The following is a 16,311-nucleotide window of genomic DNA, read 5'->3' as shown; positions in this document are numbered from 1 at the left end:
TCCACCACCCCACTCCACTGATTTTAATAAAGTGTCTTTTGTCCCGTCTTGATTTTTGGTCCCGACTGAACAATGTAATTAAAGTATGTATATAATTTGTTCTTGACTACTTCCACTGAAGACAGCGGGGCAATTAAGTAGCTTGCATGACTGCTTATGTACCTTAAAGACTCTGTCTCATGTGTTTCTCAAATGCAACATCCAGCATTAATGGCAATGAATTCTAGTTTAGAAAAATGGAATTGTGGGGTGGAACTAAGCAGCTCTACTTCAGAGCTAAAGAAAAACAACTATACATTAAAAAGGTCTTGCTTGGTGTGAGACACTCGTGTAATAGAGAGCAGAGCCACAAAACTGATATAACTAAACCGTAAGTGCAGACTAATAGTTTGGAGAGAACAATGCAATCACAGGTCAGGCTAAAGGCTTATATGTGCTACATACAGAATTATGAGGTTGGGAAAGTTAAACCATTCTGATTAGGTGAAAACAATCCCACAATACTTTAGACTGTACTGGAATCACAGTTAACGAATATCTAATATGTTCCTGATATTTAAGTGATGGTTCCTGCAGAGCTTCTTGTGGAGATTGAGAATTCTGCTGTGCCAGAAATTTTACTTCCATGAAGTATTTTATAATATGGCTTTCCCACAAATCAGACACTAAAATTGCGCTCTGTGTTTTTTATTTCAACTATTCAATACTCTTCTAACTTCTGTGTGTCTTGTTGCTTCATTTACAGCTAACTGATACCTCTATCCAGTACCTGGCTGCAGCCTGCCGTTATCTCCACTTTTTGGATGTCTCAGGTTGCATTCGTCTTACTGACAAAGCACTGAAATATCTTTGGAAAGGTTGTAAGCAGCTCCAGATTCTCAAGATGTTGTACTGTAGAAATATTACCAAGTAAGAGGATATTTCCTAATCTTAATTCAGAGATGGCTGTAAATCCAAAAACATGAGGGGTTTTTTCTTCACTGGCATCACGTTGCCGTGCTAGGTATCTGGCTTGAGCCATGTTGCTCCTGTATCTAGGGGGTGTCCACATTGCTGCCTTAGGATTCCTCTAGCTCGGTGTGAGTATCTACATATTCCAGCGTCAGATGGAAATGAAGGGAAATAGGGACTGCATCTATCTTTATGGCGGATAATGTCCTGGTAGGGAAATCTCTGCAGACACAGAATATCACCTCAAAGGCATGTGGGAACACGAGGGAGGAAAACAGACGGCCTAATGCGCTCAGCCATCGCACTGTGTACTTGAGCTCACTCTGAGGCTTTGTGGGAGCCTGTTTCCCAGGTACTGCAAGTCAGTATATGGCAGAAGCAGATCTGGGCATCGATGTGGGCCTGTGCTCAGCATGGTTACAGCAAATGAGTCAAGGTATCATAAGCATAGTTTCATGAAGTACAAGGGAAGCGTACTTGTTATATATCTACAGTTGGAAAAAACCAGGTCATATACCACAGAGTAATCCAACTTCCCTACTAGTGTAAATGGACCCAGCCTCTTGATTCCCCATGGCATTTAAAAGCCAGTCAGTTCTGGCCAGGTTTAGAGCTGAGTTTTTAGCTCTGTGTCTCCGAGATGCAGATCCAATGTCCGTCACCCTTCCATGGGGGTTCAAAGCATCCCAGACCAGGCACTGCACACCTAGAACTGCACAGTGGCCAGACACACCACAGGGACTGAAGCTGTTTGAAAAAGAACTAAAGTTTAAGCATGGTTGATATATCTGAGTACATAACTTAATCAAACTTTATTACTTCTGTAGGAGTGAGAAATATATAATACTATACTGTATAGAGAGTATCCATACTAGGAGAGCTCTAACCCCACTCTAACAGGACCACTGTAGAACAGCGCACTCTTCGCTAAATCATTCCAGGCTTTAACAGTTGCTTTAGAGACCACAAGACCAATGCAGATGCTTAGTAACTTAAAAGATATTTCCAGTGTGCTTCATGTTTTCCAAACCCTCCTTGGTTTACTTCCCTCTAACTGTCTCACCACAAGCAATTCTGCTGTCATTATTTTTATTTTCTTTACTGCTCTCTGACTTAGTTTTCTTAATGTCATCTCAGAACTTCCATCTCAAAACCTCTACTTCTAATTAAACACTTGTTAGATACAGAAAGTGTTTTCAAGGACTGGTATGCAAGAGTATGAACTGAAAACAATATTCTAAATAAACTACACAGTTCATTCTGAAAAAAAGATATTTCAAATATGATTAGTTTCCTCATAACTTTCTGATTTACAGTTTTCTCATATTAAGCCTCAAGGGATTTTCTCTTACCCCTGAATTACTGTTGTTGACTTGCTTTTTCTGTGCCTTTGTATCTCTGTTCAGAGCACTGAACAGTCTGTCATGCCTTTTGGGCTCTGGTTGCTTACACATCTTCCCATAGAAGTGAGATGTAGTAGGAACAGAAACTTGGGTTGAGTTCCAATTTATGTTGGAGTAGCCATGATCAAAGAGCTGAACTCTGACTTCTCAGAGAACCATCTGCATTATTGTAGCCTTTGCAGGACAACCCAGGATTACGCCTCTGCCTCAGAGTCCCGTATGCTATGGGTTCTCCAAACATCTTTGTTAAAATCTTCTGACTCAGCCAAAGAATTTCCCAACCAGTTATTTTTACTGTAAAGAAAGCCCTGGAGACATAGATCTTTACAAAACAAAAAAGCAACTGAGACACACATCTCCACCCAGTGTTATCTTTGCCCTTTTTGTGATCTTTAGACCTATGCAAACTGCCAATTTTACTTTCTTGAGCCTGATTTTCTGGTATGCAACAGTGGATGGCTCTTTTCTTTGCCAGCCTCAGACGCCAACCCTTTGCACCATATGTTCAATGATAGGAAACTCTTACCCCGTGCCATTTGAGTCAGGGACAAATGCCATCAGGTGGATCGATCCTGTAGAACAATTCAGCACTACAGATTTTTTGCTTGTTCTTTCCAAGACATCTGAAGAGCCTCCCTGGACCTGGGCAGGCTGCAGAACAGACTGACCACATCAAGGTCACAGTGGTTTTTCAATTCAGCCTCTAAAATTGTCATTAGATAGATGATATTCAGAAAATAAAGATGTTCACAGCTAGATTCAGATACATTCTGCATCCTGTATGTGTTCAAAGAATGTTCTTTATTGTAGTTTAAGGCCAATATTGCAAAGATGATAAAAAACATTTGTTTTTCTGCCAATAACTACATCAAAAGCACAGAAAAATATGGCAGTGATGCTACACTGTTAGTCATCTTGCAGCAGATTTGCAGTAATGACATCAAAAGCAATGACAGTACTGTCACTTGTATGTCACAATATTTTTTGATAGAACTATGTCTTTCATTCACAACCTGTATGTTTTTAGTAATAAATAATAAGCAACAGATTGACAGAAAAATGAACAGGGCCTCGTTCTTTGTTTTCAGACTAACTCCCACAACCTTATTTATGTTCCAAGATTTTCATATAATGTAGAGGAAAAGGCTGTAATTTACATTCTACTGGGTGTGAAACACACATTTCAGAGACATTTAATTCCCTGACTAAGGAGATGGAAGAGGACATCTATGTAAAAGATTAATCTGGAGAACTAAGCATGCTAGCGACTTAGGTTCCAAATAAGCAATAGATGAAATATGTTTTTAGTTTAAAGTTGCCCTACGAAATCTATAAATCATGTATTTTGCCAAAGGAATTCCCCATTATTTATTATGAAACACTAACCAGTCCTAGCAGACGTCTCTTAGTAGACCGAGCTTTGCAAATATTGAGGCATATCTCTTGTATTGTGTCACACTCTTTTTCAAAGTTTTGTTTTTACTGTTTTGTTAGATTAAAATAGAAAACATATGGAGCCACAAAGTTCTTCAAGCCTCAGTCCAATGCAGCTTCATAGGAAACAGTTATGAGCATATAAATTGTCCATTCTTTCCAGTATCAGGTAGCATTCAATACTGTATTTGCCAACATACTAGCCTGGTTCCAGGTTTATTAAATGTTAGAAGAAAAAAAAAAATCTATGGCCTGATCTCTTGCTGCATATTTCTGTATCCAGAGGCTAATGACCTTTCAACTAATCCTGTTTCTAAATGCCATAAAGAATCATCGATAACCTACCTGTGGGAGTAAATGGCACTGGCACAATTGATTTCTTCTACCAGAGGAAAAGAAAGCGAACTAACTGCTTTTTAAAATGTGGCTTCTGTAGGAAAAGGTTGTATCAGTTGTGATTCACTTGGGACTAATCGTACAAGAAATAACGCACTGGCATCCTTAGAGAAACTCTTCTGTTCCCTGTAAAACGTATTCCTTAAACTTCAAAGGACAAATACCATTTGAAGTCAGCTGCAGTGCTGAGGAAGGTGTGGCGCTCTGTTACCATTTCTGGGTGCAAAACGAGGCAGGCAATCTGCCATTGCCCGAGGAGGCAGCCAGCCGCGTGCCCTCACCAAACCGCATCTCGTCTGTAACAGTTTGGTTCCACCAAAAGCTGTTCCTTGAGAGCAAAATTAAATGCTTCCTTCTTTCTTGTCTGCACTAATAAGAAACCAGTTACATTTCTTTTAAACTCTGAGTACTCTGTTAACAAGTGATTCATCAACAAATACTATTACAATTTTTGCCTTTTATATGGAAATTACATTGGGTCTCAACAGCTACAATACATCTAACATTTGGAGAAAATTCTAATCTTGGGGGTTTTTGTTTGGTTGGTTTGGGGTTTTTTGTTGTTGTTGTGTTTTCTGATGGTTGCTTTTGGCTGGAAAAGAGATTGCAAGCACTCTGTTTTCTTGAAGAAGCAGAATTTCTTAGGTATTATCCAAATATTCAGGTCTCAAGGCAGGAAGGATTTGGGAGTCCCAACACACATGTAATCAGGAATGAAGACAGCCTACACATGATTTGGTGAAGGACTAAGGGTAATTCTCTTAAGTTTTCTCTTTAAGAAACAACAAAAATTTCATGGTACTGTCTTTTCACTGACTGTAAATCGCTCTTCAGAAGTGACATGGAGGCTCCTGGAGTGCCATGTTTCAGCTGTCATGTTCACTTGAACTGGATGCCATAAAATGATGCAACTACTGCAGGTGACATAGAGCTCAGAACACTTCAGATTTTATGTAGTCTTATCACTGTTTGTAACCTGGAGCAGGTTGCTTGCAGGATGCTTTCTGCTTTTCCCATTAGCTGCCCACTTGCCCCTTTGGCTTAATTTCCCCTGCATTTGCACTATAAACATTTCTCCCATGTTTAAGATGTTATTTTCCATCACTTTTTACTCTGGATTGCTTGTTTGTAACCTCATCTCAAAAAGTCTTTTACAAAAACCTCTGCTTTTTATTATGATGGACCCAGTCAAACATTTCTGAATTTTGGAATGGCTCAGGATTCAGGCCGTGATGCAGAACCATATTTCCTAGCTACCCCCTTCTAGTAAAACGGATTGAAACTTTGGGTAAGGATTCAATTATATATTCCAGTGCTGCTCAAGCCATCTGTTTGGGCCAGTACTTTTGTCTGACTTATATCAAGAAATACTTGCTTTGCCAAAGATAATTGTAATTATTTGCTGAAATGCTTTTATTCATCAATGTGCTCATTTAAGACACTATAAATAAGTGCCTCTATCGTAGTACAGTATATCTTAAATAAATGATCTATTTTCCCATGTGTTGATGATTAATGAATGGCTCTTTCTGGCAAACTAATCAACTGTAGCTCCAGGCATGGGACAGCATAAATTTCCAAAAACATAGTAACAGCTCCCCTTATACATGCTTCAGACAGCCGCCATACATTGAGTTTCCATGAAAAACAGGAATTTGGACTTGGATGAGTTGATTTTTATTTTATAGCTTAGAGCTTATAGCTCATATAAATTGCGCACACATTCCTCAACAGCACAGGCCTCCCTAATATAAAAACAGACACAGCCTTGTGTTCATGTGGTTCATACAGTGTGTCAGTGTTAGGTTTTAAAAAAAAGTACCCCACGCTGGTTGAAAAGCTCTCCTTGCTTCACTAATTTCTTGCTTCACTAATTTTGCCCCTCTTCCACCCTTCCCTGCTTCCCCTTTCTTGCTGTGGTGGCGCAAGCATTACAGCTGTGCATGTCTGCCTCTTTTGAAACCATCTTCAGCACTTTCACTTTGGGAAAGAAAGTACTGCAGTAGCATTACTGGCAGATAACAGACTGCTTTTATTTGAATTTTTTCCTAGTATTGCCTAGATGCCACATCTTATCTTGTTACAGAGCTTAGGAAATTGTCCAGCAGGGAGAAAGGCTACCTTGCTGTGGCTGCGACACACCAGATCAGGTTGAATCTCCTGAAGAGGATGGGAGATGTGAAGAGCTGGCTCTTCCCCAACGAGCACATGAGCACGCTCAGCCCAGAGGGGCTTTCTGGAGCACAAGAGCCAGCGACGGGGGGAGGCGGCTGCTCTGCGCAGCTGGGAGCGGGCTGGCAGCCAAGTCGCAGAAGTGATGGAAAGAAAGAGACGTTCAAAAGACTGAAAGTGGCGCATTAAATTTCTTCAGCTCAGGAAGGCAATGAAAGTTGCTGGACTGATGCTGCCTGGGAAGGAGGGAGAGGAGAGAGTTGCTCGTCCACTTCTTTTCAGGGTGTCTCAGTCAGCAGGCCTGATGGACTACTATTTCTGTGTCATTTTGCTCTAGTTCATTGGTTTTGTGTTCTAATGCGGCAAAGGGGCAGCAGCCACAAAATGCCAAGGAGATCACAGGGATCGCAGGTGGTTTTGGACATCATAAGCAATTCTCTTCTGGTTCAGCTATCACAGAAGCTGCAAAAAACAGCCTTGGGACGAGCTTGGGGCCAGTGCACGTAACAGTAAGGCTCTGTAACACTGCCCGTTGCATATTCAGCTCAGTTTCAGAAGAAATACACTTTTAAAAAGAGGTGGGTGACAGAAGGTAACTACAAGTGGAGAGGTTAGGCCAAAAGAAAGCAGAAGGTGTATCAGGGAGGGGTAAAAATACAAAAAAAACCCAAAAACCCCAAAGAGATAAGGACCTGCACAGTTACTGTAGCCTTCCTATATAGCTATGAAAAACTACTCTGGAGACTCTGTGATATCCTTTGATGGAACTGGTTTATTTGCCTTGTTTGGTGTTACGTTTTCTTCCAAACCCAATGCTTTTACTCCAATGGCATCGCCTGCTCAGTCCCAAGGATCTGTGTTTTAGGCTCCCCAGCCAAGACAGACACTGAGACACTAGAGCGAGTGCAGACGAGGGGGACCATGACCATTAGAGGGCTGGAGCACGTGATGTGTAAAGAGAGGCTGAAAGAAGTACTTTGCTCAGTCCCAAGAAGAGAGGGCTCAGGCTGGGGGAGACCTTATTGCTGTCTACAACTCTGATCAGAGGATACAGAAGAGAAGGCATGGCCAGTCTTTTCTCAAAGGTAAACTGATAGGACAAGCGGCATATGTAAAGTCCTGATTACATACAAGGAGACTATTTTTTATCAGGAGGCTGGTCAAACACTTGAACAGGATCCCAGAGAGGTTCTGCAATCTTCATCCCTAGAGATATTCAGAACTCAGCTGGCAAATCCATTTAGAGCAAGACCAGGATTAAATGATCTCCAGAGGCCCAACCTAATTTATTCTGTGACTCTATGGCCTAACCAATTATTTTCTTTTTTAATTTCCACAACACCTCTTATAATGCTGATAGCTTCAGTGAAAACAAGGAACTTTCACTCATTAAACAGCTTTTAGCATTCTTTGTAGAATCAGCCTCTGCCCTTTTTTTTTACTTTTGTCTTTTTTTTTTTTTAAACTCTTGTTGCAGACAAGCTGTCTTGAAATACACAGCCAAACTGGAGAAACAAGAACATAATGACGCTGACCCTCCTTCCTGGCTTGGATATGACCAGGATGGTAACATACTCACCTTCATCAAAAAACACACATCAGAGCCTGAATAAACAAATTCTTCAAAAATAAAAGATGAAGAAATTGCACAACATCTTCTACAGTTCAAGGGTTTTTCACTAGAGCATAAAAAGAACACTATATTATTTTTCTTACAAGTAATCATACTTTAAAAGGCTGTTTGTTGAACTTGTAAGGCAGCATTATGAATCTCTCTCACAGGAGCGTGTACAACTTCAAGCAAGACAGCCGCACTGAAACAACATTGCTAACTTTCAGATCTTGATTCAGGCTGCCTTCATCTTCCAATAATGAAGAGTTTGTGTAGTCCCATGCAGAGTAAGCAATAAATAAATCTGCGTATGTTTGGGGTTCTTGTTTGCCATGAAGGCCCCCTCTAGGACGTAAACATTCTGACTTCCCACAGAACTTAACACTCCACACGGCTGGTACTCATCAAGCCCATTGTTACTGAGCAACAAGGAACGGGGACTAGGTAGTGACTGCCGATTCCTTAGCACACAGCTATCCTTGCACATGTAAGCACAGCTCTCTACTGCTCAACAGTCACTTGTGCACCCAGAGCCCCAGTGCTCGTATAAGCCTCTCGGGCTGAATTCAACTCTCTAAGCGAGCTGATGTTTACATTTGCAGATCTGACCTGCGGGCTAGCTGGCAGCTGACGGAGTCAGGAGAAGCAAATGAAAAGAAGCACAGATGAGAAAAGTGTTAAAGGACACATTTTCTTATAAGAATGTGTCTTCTCATCAAATGGACAAAAAACAAAAGCAGCACACATGGGATTTGTCATTCAAGTCCTAATTACTGATAACCCACTAATCTTTCCTTGTCTAGAGAAAAATATAAAGTTTCACCTCATTATAGCAGAACAAGACATGACTCAAATGCCTTTGGGGAAACTCCCAAATACTTGTCTGTCTTCAGCTCACTCTTGACCTTTATGTTAAAGTTTTAGCAGGCCTCAACATTTATTAGCTTAGAAAGAATATAATCGAAGTAGCTTTAGTGGTAGCACAATTTTTCTGATCACTTATTTAAACTTCTTTAAGCAAATTACTACCAATCCTAATATTTAATTCCAGCTAGGTTTAGAATGTGAATGCCTTAGCTTGCTTACTTTTGAACATGTAAGAAATAACATGTTTTCTTACCCTAGCCTCCCTTTAATTGCTGATGCAGCAGTTCCAAAAAGCACAACCTTCATCACAGAGGCTGACAGGCTTTGTAGTCCGAGTGAGTAATGGAACCATTAAATGGACTCAGTTCTGTGAAATATCTACTACACTTTTTATTTTCAATGCAGCGTGAATTTAGAGGTGCTTCTTTCACTTTGTCTGCAGCAGTACAGACATCATGAGCTTCAACAATTTTTCAGGAAATCTAAAACTATTACACATTTATTGTCTCTTTTAAAAGTAGTAGAATAATAATAAGTAGTAATATCATATTGCTTTTAGTAATAATATTCATAATGTTTTATATTTTAGTGTTTATATTAAAAAATATATATAATTTGGACACATCAGTGTCCACCTCATCCAAACAAACAGTACACACAATGGCAAAAAGAATGTGAGGTTTTTAACCACCCTGAATTATAGTAAAAATGCTGCCCTTGACTACTGAAGTCCATTAGCCAAGGGCAATTATAGCTCTTGGGGAATTCTGTGGGAAAAGTTCATTTCATAAGGTACCATTATAATCTAAAGTACATAAGCACATACACACAACTTAAAACCTGAGCTGACACTCTGAACTCTTCTTTGCTACTCTCCATCCACTCATTTGGCAGGAATTCTTACATGTTGGTTACAAGACACAGATTTCTGTCCTTTTTTTTATAAAAGGGTATATCTATATATGGAAAGGTTTTTAAAAGCTCCATTTATTTTACTGTGTGTTTATATTACGGTAACCTAAAATCCTCCACAAAAATCATGTATGCCCTTGCGCAGGGCTCACACATTTCCCTCATCGCCTTCCTCCACCTTTCTGCCTCAAAGAGTTTACAGTCCTGTCATGCAAGACTGACAGTAAGTCACTGGAAATGCAGAAAATAAATAGATCACAGTTCTCATTCATTAGGCCAATACTTCCATTCTTTGGTAGCTTTTACTTTAGGGGAATGCTCATGTGGACCCCAGCTGGTGGAATGTTCCTCCTTGAAATCAGCCAGACCCATTGCACTTTTGAGTATTTATTTTAAAAGCTCTTCTTTGCAGATGAACAGTGGTAGACAGAGCTAGAGTTGTTACTTCTATCCATAAATAAGTGGAGGATGACACGGAGCAAGTTCTGTCATTTCATATAAGTGGTTTCACACATACGGTACCCATTGACAAGGCAGAAACTGAGTAGGGGTCAAACAGCAAATGAGAAGACCAAATAAGAACTATAGTTCTGAAAGTGGTTTTATCCTCTCCACAATACAATTTGGCTGAAGAAAATTCTCTGCATTTTGCACAAGCCAGCAGAATTCCCACAGTACTGAGACACTGAATTTAAAAACACAAAATAGCTTGCAAAGCATGTAATCTTGGAACTAAATTTTCATATTTTCAAATACCAGATGGAAAATGCTTTTTATTTTTCAATGACAGCTCCAAACATTTGTTTGAAAGTTACCAGGTTTTAAACTGACAGGGTAAGTGCGCAAAGGTATACAAATTCTGAATATGTAAGATCTTGTTGTTCCTAAAAGGCACTAAAAGTAAACCCGACCTGTTAAGCACCAGCCACTGTCACTTGCAAATCTTGGGTTAAAACACCCTCATCATTTTTAATATTGCTTCTCTCTTATATTAAGAATATGCATCAACAAAGTTTCATAATTTTACAGAAATGTTGCTTTACAATTTCTTGATTTAATCTCTTTGGCCTATTTCACCTTTAAGAACTCTTCAGCTTGACAGACTGGATCCAGCTTTGGCTTTTAAGACTCACTTTGCCGTTTTGTGTGTCAGCCTTAATCCATTTGTCACTTTCATTCCTTTGATTCATGTGACCTGGAAAAGAGAGTTCTGCTTAGTTTAGTTTGACACACAGTAAGCATATCATCTTCACACTGCCTTTTTCCTAGCTCCCTGGAAATACATACAAGACTTATTTGGTAGAGTTTATATGTTTTAAACAGGGGCTTCTGACATTTCATTCTTGATAGAGTTTTTTGCATTGATCTCATTCCCCATAATATGCTATTACAATAAAGTTGTTGGTTTTTATTATTTAGTACCATAGTTTTTATTATAGGCTAGGAAATACATCTACATTAGACATTAATCTGGCTAAGTGATTTGAAGAGTTTTCATCTTTATTGTAAACATGGAAAAGAGACACGGGTAAGACCTGATTTTCCAGCTGACCAGACATGTTGCTACTATTACTCCTTTCTTATGATGGACTTAAAAAAAACCAACAACAACAACAAAAAAACCAACAAACCCCACCCTGATATGTCTGTCTTCTTACATGTTTCATGTAAACTTAGTTCATTGTGTAACAGACAGCAGAGAAAGTTCAACTCACCCTCATTTAACAATTAAGAAAGTGAGGCCAAGAGAGACTAAGTGACCTTCCAAATTTATACAGAAGATTTATGACCAAATTGGGAATTCAACTGGGATCCTTCAAGCCCCAAACAGTGCCTTTGTCACAAGATCAACCTTCACTTTGGTTAATCTCTACAAAGCATCTTTTATTATTACTTTAGTGTTCGTGTGACCAACTGAGTTCTAAGTTTAGAACTAATTTGAGCCTGGAATAGCACGAGGGATGGCAGGGAAGCAGATTCTGAAGCAACTTTGCAAACATGCTCTGCTCTGACCTGTAACACAGCTGAAGTTAAATTTTGGCCACGTCAAAAACTGTGGCGAAACTCCAGCTGACATCACTGTGTCAGTTTCCACAACTCAAGACTATGTGCCAGAACTTTTCAATAGCATTTCAGCATTTTGGTACTTCTAAATGGGATTAATTTAAGGATATGGGCCAAACCCACATCAATTCACTAGCAGGCTGAGGTACTGTTTAGAAGTACAGGATTTGCAGAGGAGTCCAACACTGACGAGTTCTCCCACTGAATGAAGAGGTATTTTGGTGTCCTTATCAGACTACAACATCACTTCACAGATCTCCTTGTGGATGTCCGAGTACAATTTATGCACTCCTGATTGCTCCAGGCAGCAGTCCCCATCAACCTCAGTCTCAATATCATTCCTACTGTAAGGCACAATCCAGAGTTCTGCTCCCCATCTAACTTAAATCTATGATGATCATCACGAAGTTGGGCAAATGAGTTGTACTTGAAATCTGTTAAAATCTGGAACTTCCATTCCTCAGAAAGCTTTCCTGAATCATTGATTTGCAACAGTATTGTATCAGAGAATACAGAACAGAAATGAAAGCAAAGTCTATCTTTTAAGTTGAGGCAGCCCTTACAACATAAGATCAGTCTGAATTTTAAACAGGAAATAGCCTCCAGGTGTCAAAAAAATGAACCGACAAAGTAGTGTAAAGGAAAATGTCAGTTGATCCCTTAACAGAATTGTAGAGCACTGAAAAATACAACTTTTTTCCTAAGGGGAGAGGACACAATGAACGTAGGGCAGAGATATATTTCCAGACAGTGCGTACTGGAGTGCTTGGTCCCAGTTCCTCTCTTATGTTTTTGTCACTATGGCTTGTACTTCTGTAGAAGGAACAGCCGCTGAAGCACAGAATCAGCCCCGTAAATGAAGAGTTGCGTGCGCTGCTTACTCCTTGCTACACTTTTGCTAAAAAGTTAAAGACCAGTTTTGAAGAAACACAGAAAATAATTAACGAGAGTTATTTTAAAGCTCTGTTGTTTTCTGAGCTGTTTCTCATTTTGCATTTGCTATGTGAACTTCAAAAAATGTTTTGATCCCTATGCTTCTTTTGGAGATTTGCCTGTGAAGGGAATGCAGAAAATATCAAACTGCCCGCAGGAAAGTGAGTGTCAAGTTCCACTCCCTAGGGATAGAGATCTTCAAACTATTTTAAGGCTATTGAGCCTATCGCCAGTAGCAGGTTCAAACCAAGCTTAAGATATTTAAATAGCTTTGTGTATGAGGCACTAATCAAGCAACAAGGTTTAGTTGGAGACCTTTTGATGATAGTTTGGTCTTAACTGTACTCACTGCCTGTACTCTGAATACTGCGGGAACATAAGTGGATTTTGAGGATGACTTTGCTAGTGTGATTAAATCACAAAAGCCAACAGCCTGCTGAGTTGAGAATAAGGAAAGGAGGGGGAAAAATAATTTTCATTTCAAAACCTGCCAGTCAAGAAAACAACATGAGCTCAGGAGAAGATAGATGCACCAGTATGCTCTATGGCCACTTTTTCAATATAATGCCCAGGAAAAAGTTTCTTTCCCATGTGCGTCTAAAGGCAGAGAACACCTCTGCAGAACATTATGCAGTGAAGTACTGACTGTTTAACTTCTCCAGCCTCCAGGAAGGCAAGTGAAGAGAGCTCTATGCGATCATAAGACACATGAAGATGAGCCTATTTCAAATGTTTTTCACTGGTATTGCTAGGACTGTGGTGTATCTCAAAAAGGCTGTGAACAGCTTGAGTTAAATGCAAGCTGAAACCAATTAAAATCTGTAGGATAGCATCTCATCTAATGTGTTTTATAGAAGTTGGATGAACTTTCTATTTAACTTGAAGGAATGTAATCTTTTCCAGATACAACCTGGGTCTTTGTTTATTTTTTGAAATACTGCTGAAGGATCAAGGCTTCACAGAGGGACAGTGTTTACAGGGACACTGTAAAACTGTAAACTAAAGCTCTTCTAGTGGCAAAGAGTCAATAAAAATTGCTTCTAGGAAGAAGGAAAGTTTTGAAGAAGTGCCTTGAGAACAGACAAAACAGGGAGGGACACAGCAGTGGATAGTGTAACTCCTGGGATCAGAACTGTAACTCTGAATGCAACAGACCCAGGTCAGCTCCTCAGGGGGATGAGGGGTGCTATACTCAGGCAGCTGTTAAATTTCAGAAGAAACTTAAGTTTCAGCAGACTTCCATAATAGAAGGTCTTTCAGTTATTTCCCTTTTAAAGGCAAGTTGCTTGCCTCACATTATTCAGTGCCCCTTCAGCTGTGTTTGTGTTTAACCCTGGAACTCCATGCAGCTAAAACCACAGAAATGACCTTGAAGTAAACAATACAGAATTTCTGATAACAAAAGCAGTTAAACACACCCGTAAAGCTGTGTACGCAGCGTATGAGCCTCCTGCAGTCAGCTCTCTCCTTTCACACTGGCTCTGAAGCAATCCCACAGGGTAAGTCCCCAGCACCTCATAGGCTGCTCTCCCAGTACTACTGGATGAGGAGCGGACACTGAGGTAGGGAACACCTACCTAAATCCCCTATGTTCCAGAGGGGAATCCAGATCTAACCTCATGCAGACATGAAAGCCTTCTGATTTCAGTGCACGCCTGATCAAATGATTGTTGTAAGGAGAAAGGTGCTTCTCACCAGAATCTATTTGGAGAACCAAACAGTGAAAAGACTTGAAGCTACCAAGAGAAACCCAGAAAATCAGAGATAGGACAGTGGTATCAATGCCCATGTTTTCAAGGGAATCTGGTAATTAGACAGGCTGACTCTCTCCAGAGGCACATGAGGAAAAAGACCATCTAAGGATTTCAAGTGATCAAAAGAATAATTGGATGCTGGATCAAATCAAAAGGTAGAGACAACATCTATCTGGAAACTTTCACAGGAAAAAGAGGGTTAGAGGAGACAACAGAAGACTCCTCTCCATCCCCAGGTCAGATATCTGAGGGAAGGTGTAAGTTAACATGAAAGACAGCACCCTATTACCCGTGTGCATGGTCACCAGAAGACATAGCTCTGAGAGGAACACTGTTCAGATGTGGCTCAGCAACGCCTAGTGCTATAGATGGGGTGGATTAGTACCAAAGGCTTAAAATCCTGTTAACTGCTGCAACTGTTGTCACGCTGGATGAAATAGGGGCAGGAGTGTCTTGACTTGGAAGAAGACAATCATTCCCAAAGGGTATGTTCTTTGTGAGAGGATGGAAAAATATGAAGACATTGGTTTGTGAACTTGAGAAATTAAGAATAGGGAGACACAATAACCTACAAAGACAAACATCCACAACCTCTGAGAAGCACCTGTGACACTGTGGGACTTTTACCAAGAAAACTCAGGCAAGCTGAAAACCAGATGAAGTAAGTGACTGCCAAAGTTAAAAGCTCACTCGGCACCAAGCAGATGGATGGCATCAGGTCAAAGGTTGCAGCTGAATATGAATTTGGCCCTAGAACTGGGGCCAGGGATGGAGAAAGATCTGAACTCAGATGAGTCCCTGGCACCACTCAGAGGTAGAAGGTTTACATGTTTGGGGTTTTTTTTTCTTTTTTTAAAAGGGGTGTGTGTGTGTGGTGTTTTATTCCAGACAATTAGATTTGGAAATTGGCACCATCAGCTGCATGGATCCAAAGAAAGTCTCTGAATAATTGCACGACTTTTTCCAGCAAGCTTACAGTTGTCAGCACGCAAGCTGGCAATGGAAGTGGGTGGAAGCGTGCCTACTGGCTGCATTCATTTAGTCCCCAAATTTATCCATCCACATGCCTCGTAACCTTCCTTTGGAGTGGGTGGGTGCAGATGGTCACATCAACTTAAGACAAGAGAAAACAGGGCTGAAAGCAACCTCCCTAGGACACGCTGTATTTAACCTGACATGCTTGCCTAGCAGGTTCTTCACAATCTGCAGTATTGACAGCCCTATGGCCTCACCAGACAAGTCCTTACTACCAGAAAGTTTATCTTACTATTTAGCTAAGTTTTCTTTACCATAAGGTCAAATCATAATTTCAAGTCCTATCACCAGTGGACATAGAACAATTTTTCTTTCATCTCTGCATCAATTTCTTATGTACTGGAAAAATGCATCTCATCCTCTCTCAGCCTTTTCTTTAGACAAAACCACTTTTTTCAGTCTTCCCTCATAAATAATTTTTTTAGGCCTTTGATCACATATTCTCCTTCAGAGTTTCTACGGTTGTGCACATCCTTTCTGAAGCACAGTACTCAAAACTGGACACCTTCCAGCAAAGTATTACTAATGCCATGTAAAGCCAAGGGATTATTTTGAGTTTTACAGAACAGTTATGTTAATACACTGTTTATTTTTCGCAAGTGTGTAACATTATTGCTTCCTGCTTACTGATGTTTTTATTGAAATACTCCTCCTTGAACTTAAAAGGACTTATTGGAAAAAATGGCCAAAAAGCATATAAATCAAGATTATTTGAATTTTAACCCTGCCCTTCAACATGTTTGTAACTCCTTTGGTATGACAGTCTCCTAAGCTCCTT

The 16,311-nt window shown here is 40.1% G+C and overlaps 2 protein-coding genes across 3 annotated transcripts in view; one reads left to right on the top strand and one right to left on the bottom strand.

Annotated features, from left to right (window-relative positions):
- FBXL13 (F-box and leucine rich repeat protein 13) overlaps window positions 1-7,988 on the top strand; it is a 93,201-nt gene extending 85,213 nt beyond the window's left edge. Inside the window, 3 exon segments of the mRNA XM_064441704.1 lie at window positions 746-909; window positions 7,834-7,933; window positions 7,935-7,988. Coding sequence (XP_064297774.1) covers window positions 746-909; window positions 7,834-7,933; window positions 7,935-7,988 — 318 coding nt within the window.
- A 2,342-nt stretch (window positions 7,989-10,330) lies between these two features.
- Window positions 10,331-16,311, bottom strand: part of FAM185A (family with sequence similarity 185 member A) — a 48,277-nt gene continuing 42,296 nt past the window's right edge. For both annotated transcript variants that reach the window (XM_064444264.1, XM_064444256.1), the window contains one exon: window positions 10,331-10,942. In XM_064444264.1, the coding sequence (XP_064300334.1) occupies window positions 10,827-10,942 (116 nt within the window). In that variant the 3' untranslated portion in view covers window positions 10,331-10,826. The remainder of the gene's footprint in view (window positions 10,943-16,311) is intronic.

The sequence above is a fragment of the Phalacrocorax carbo genome, chromosome 1 (genome assembly GCF_963921805.1).
Source record: "Phalacrocorax carbo chromosome 1, bPhaCar2.1, whole genome shotgun sequence".
NCBI classification, from domain to species: domain Eukaryota; kingdom Metazoa; phylum Chordata; class Aves; order Suliformes; family Phalacrocoracidae; genus Phalacrocorax; species Phalacrocorax carbo.
The sequence above is the reverse complement of the archived record's forward strand: the minus strand, read 5'-3'. Positions and strand labels throughout refer to the sequence as shown.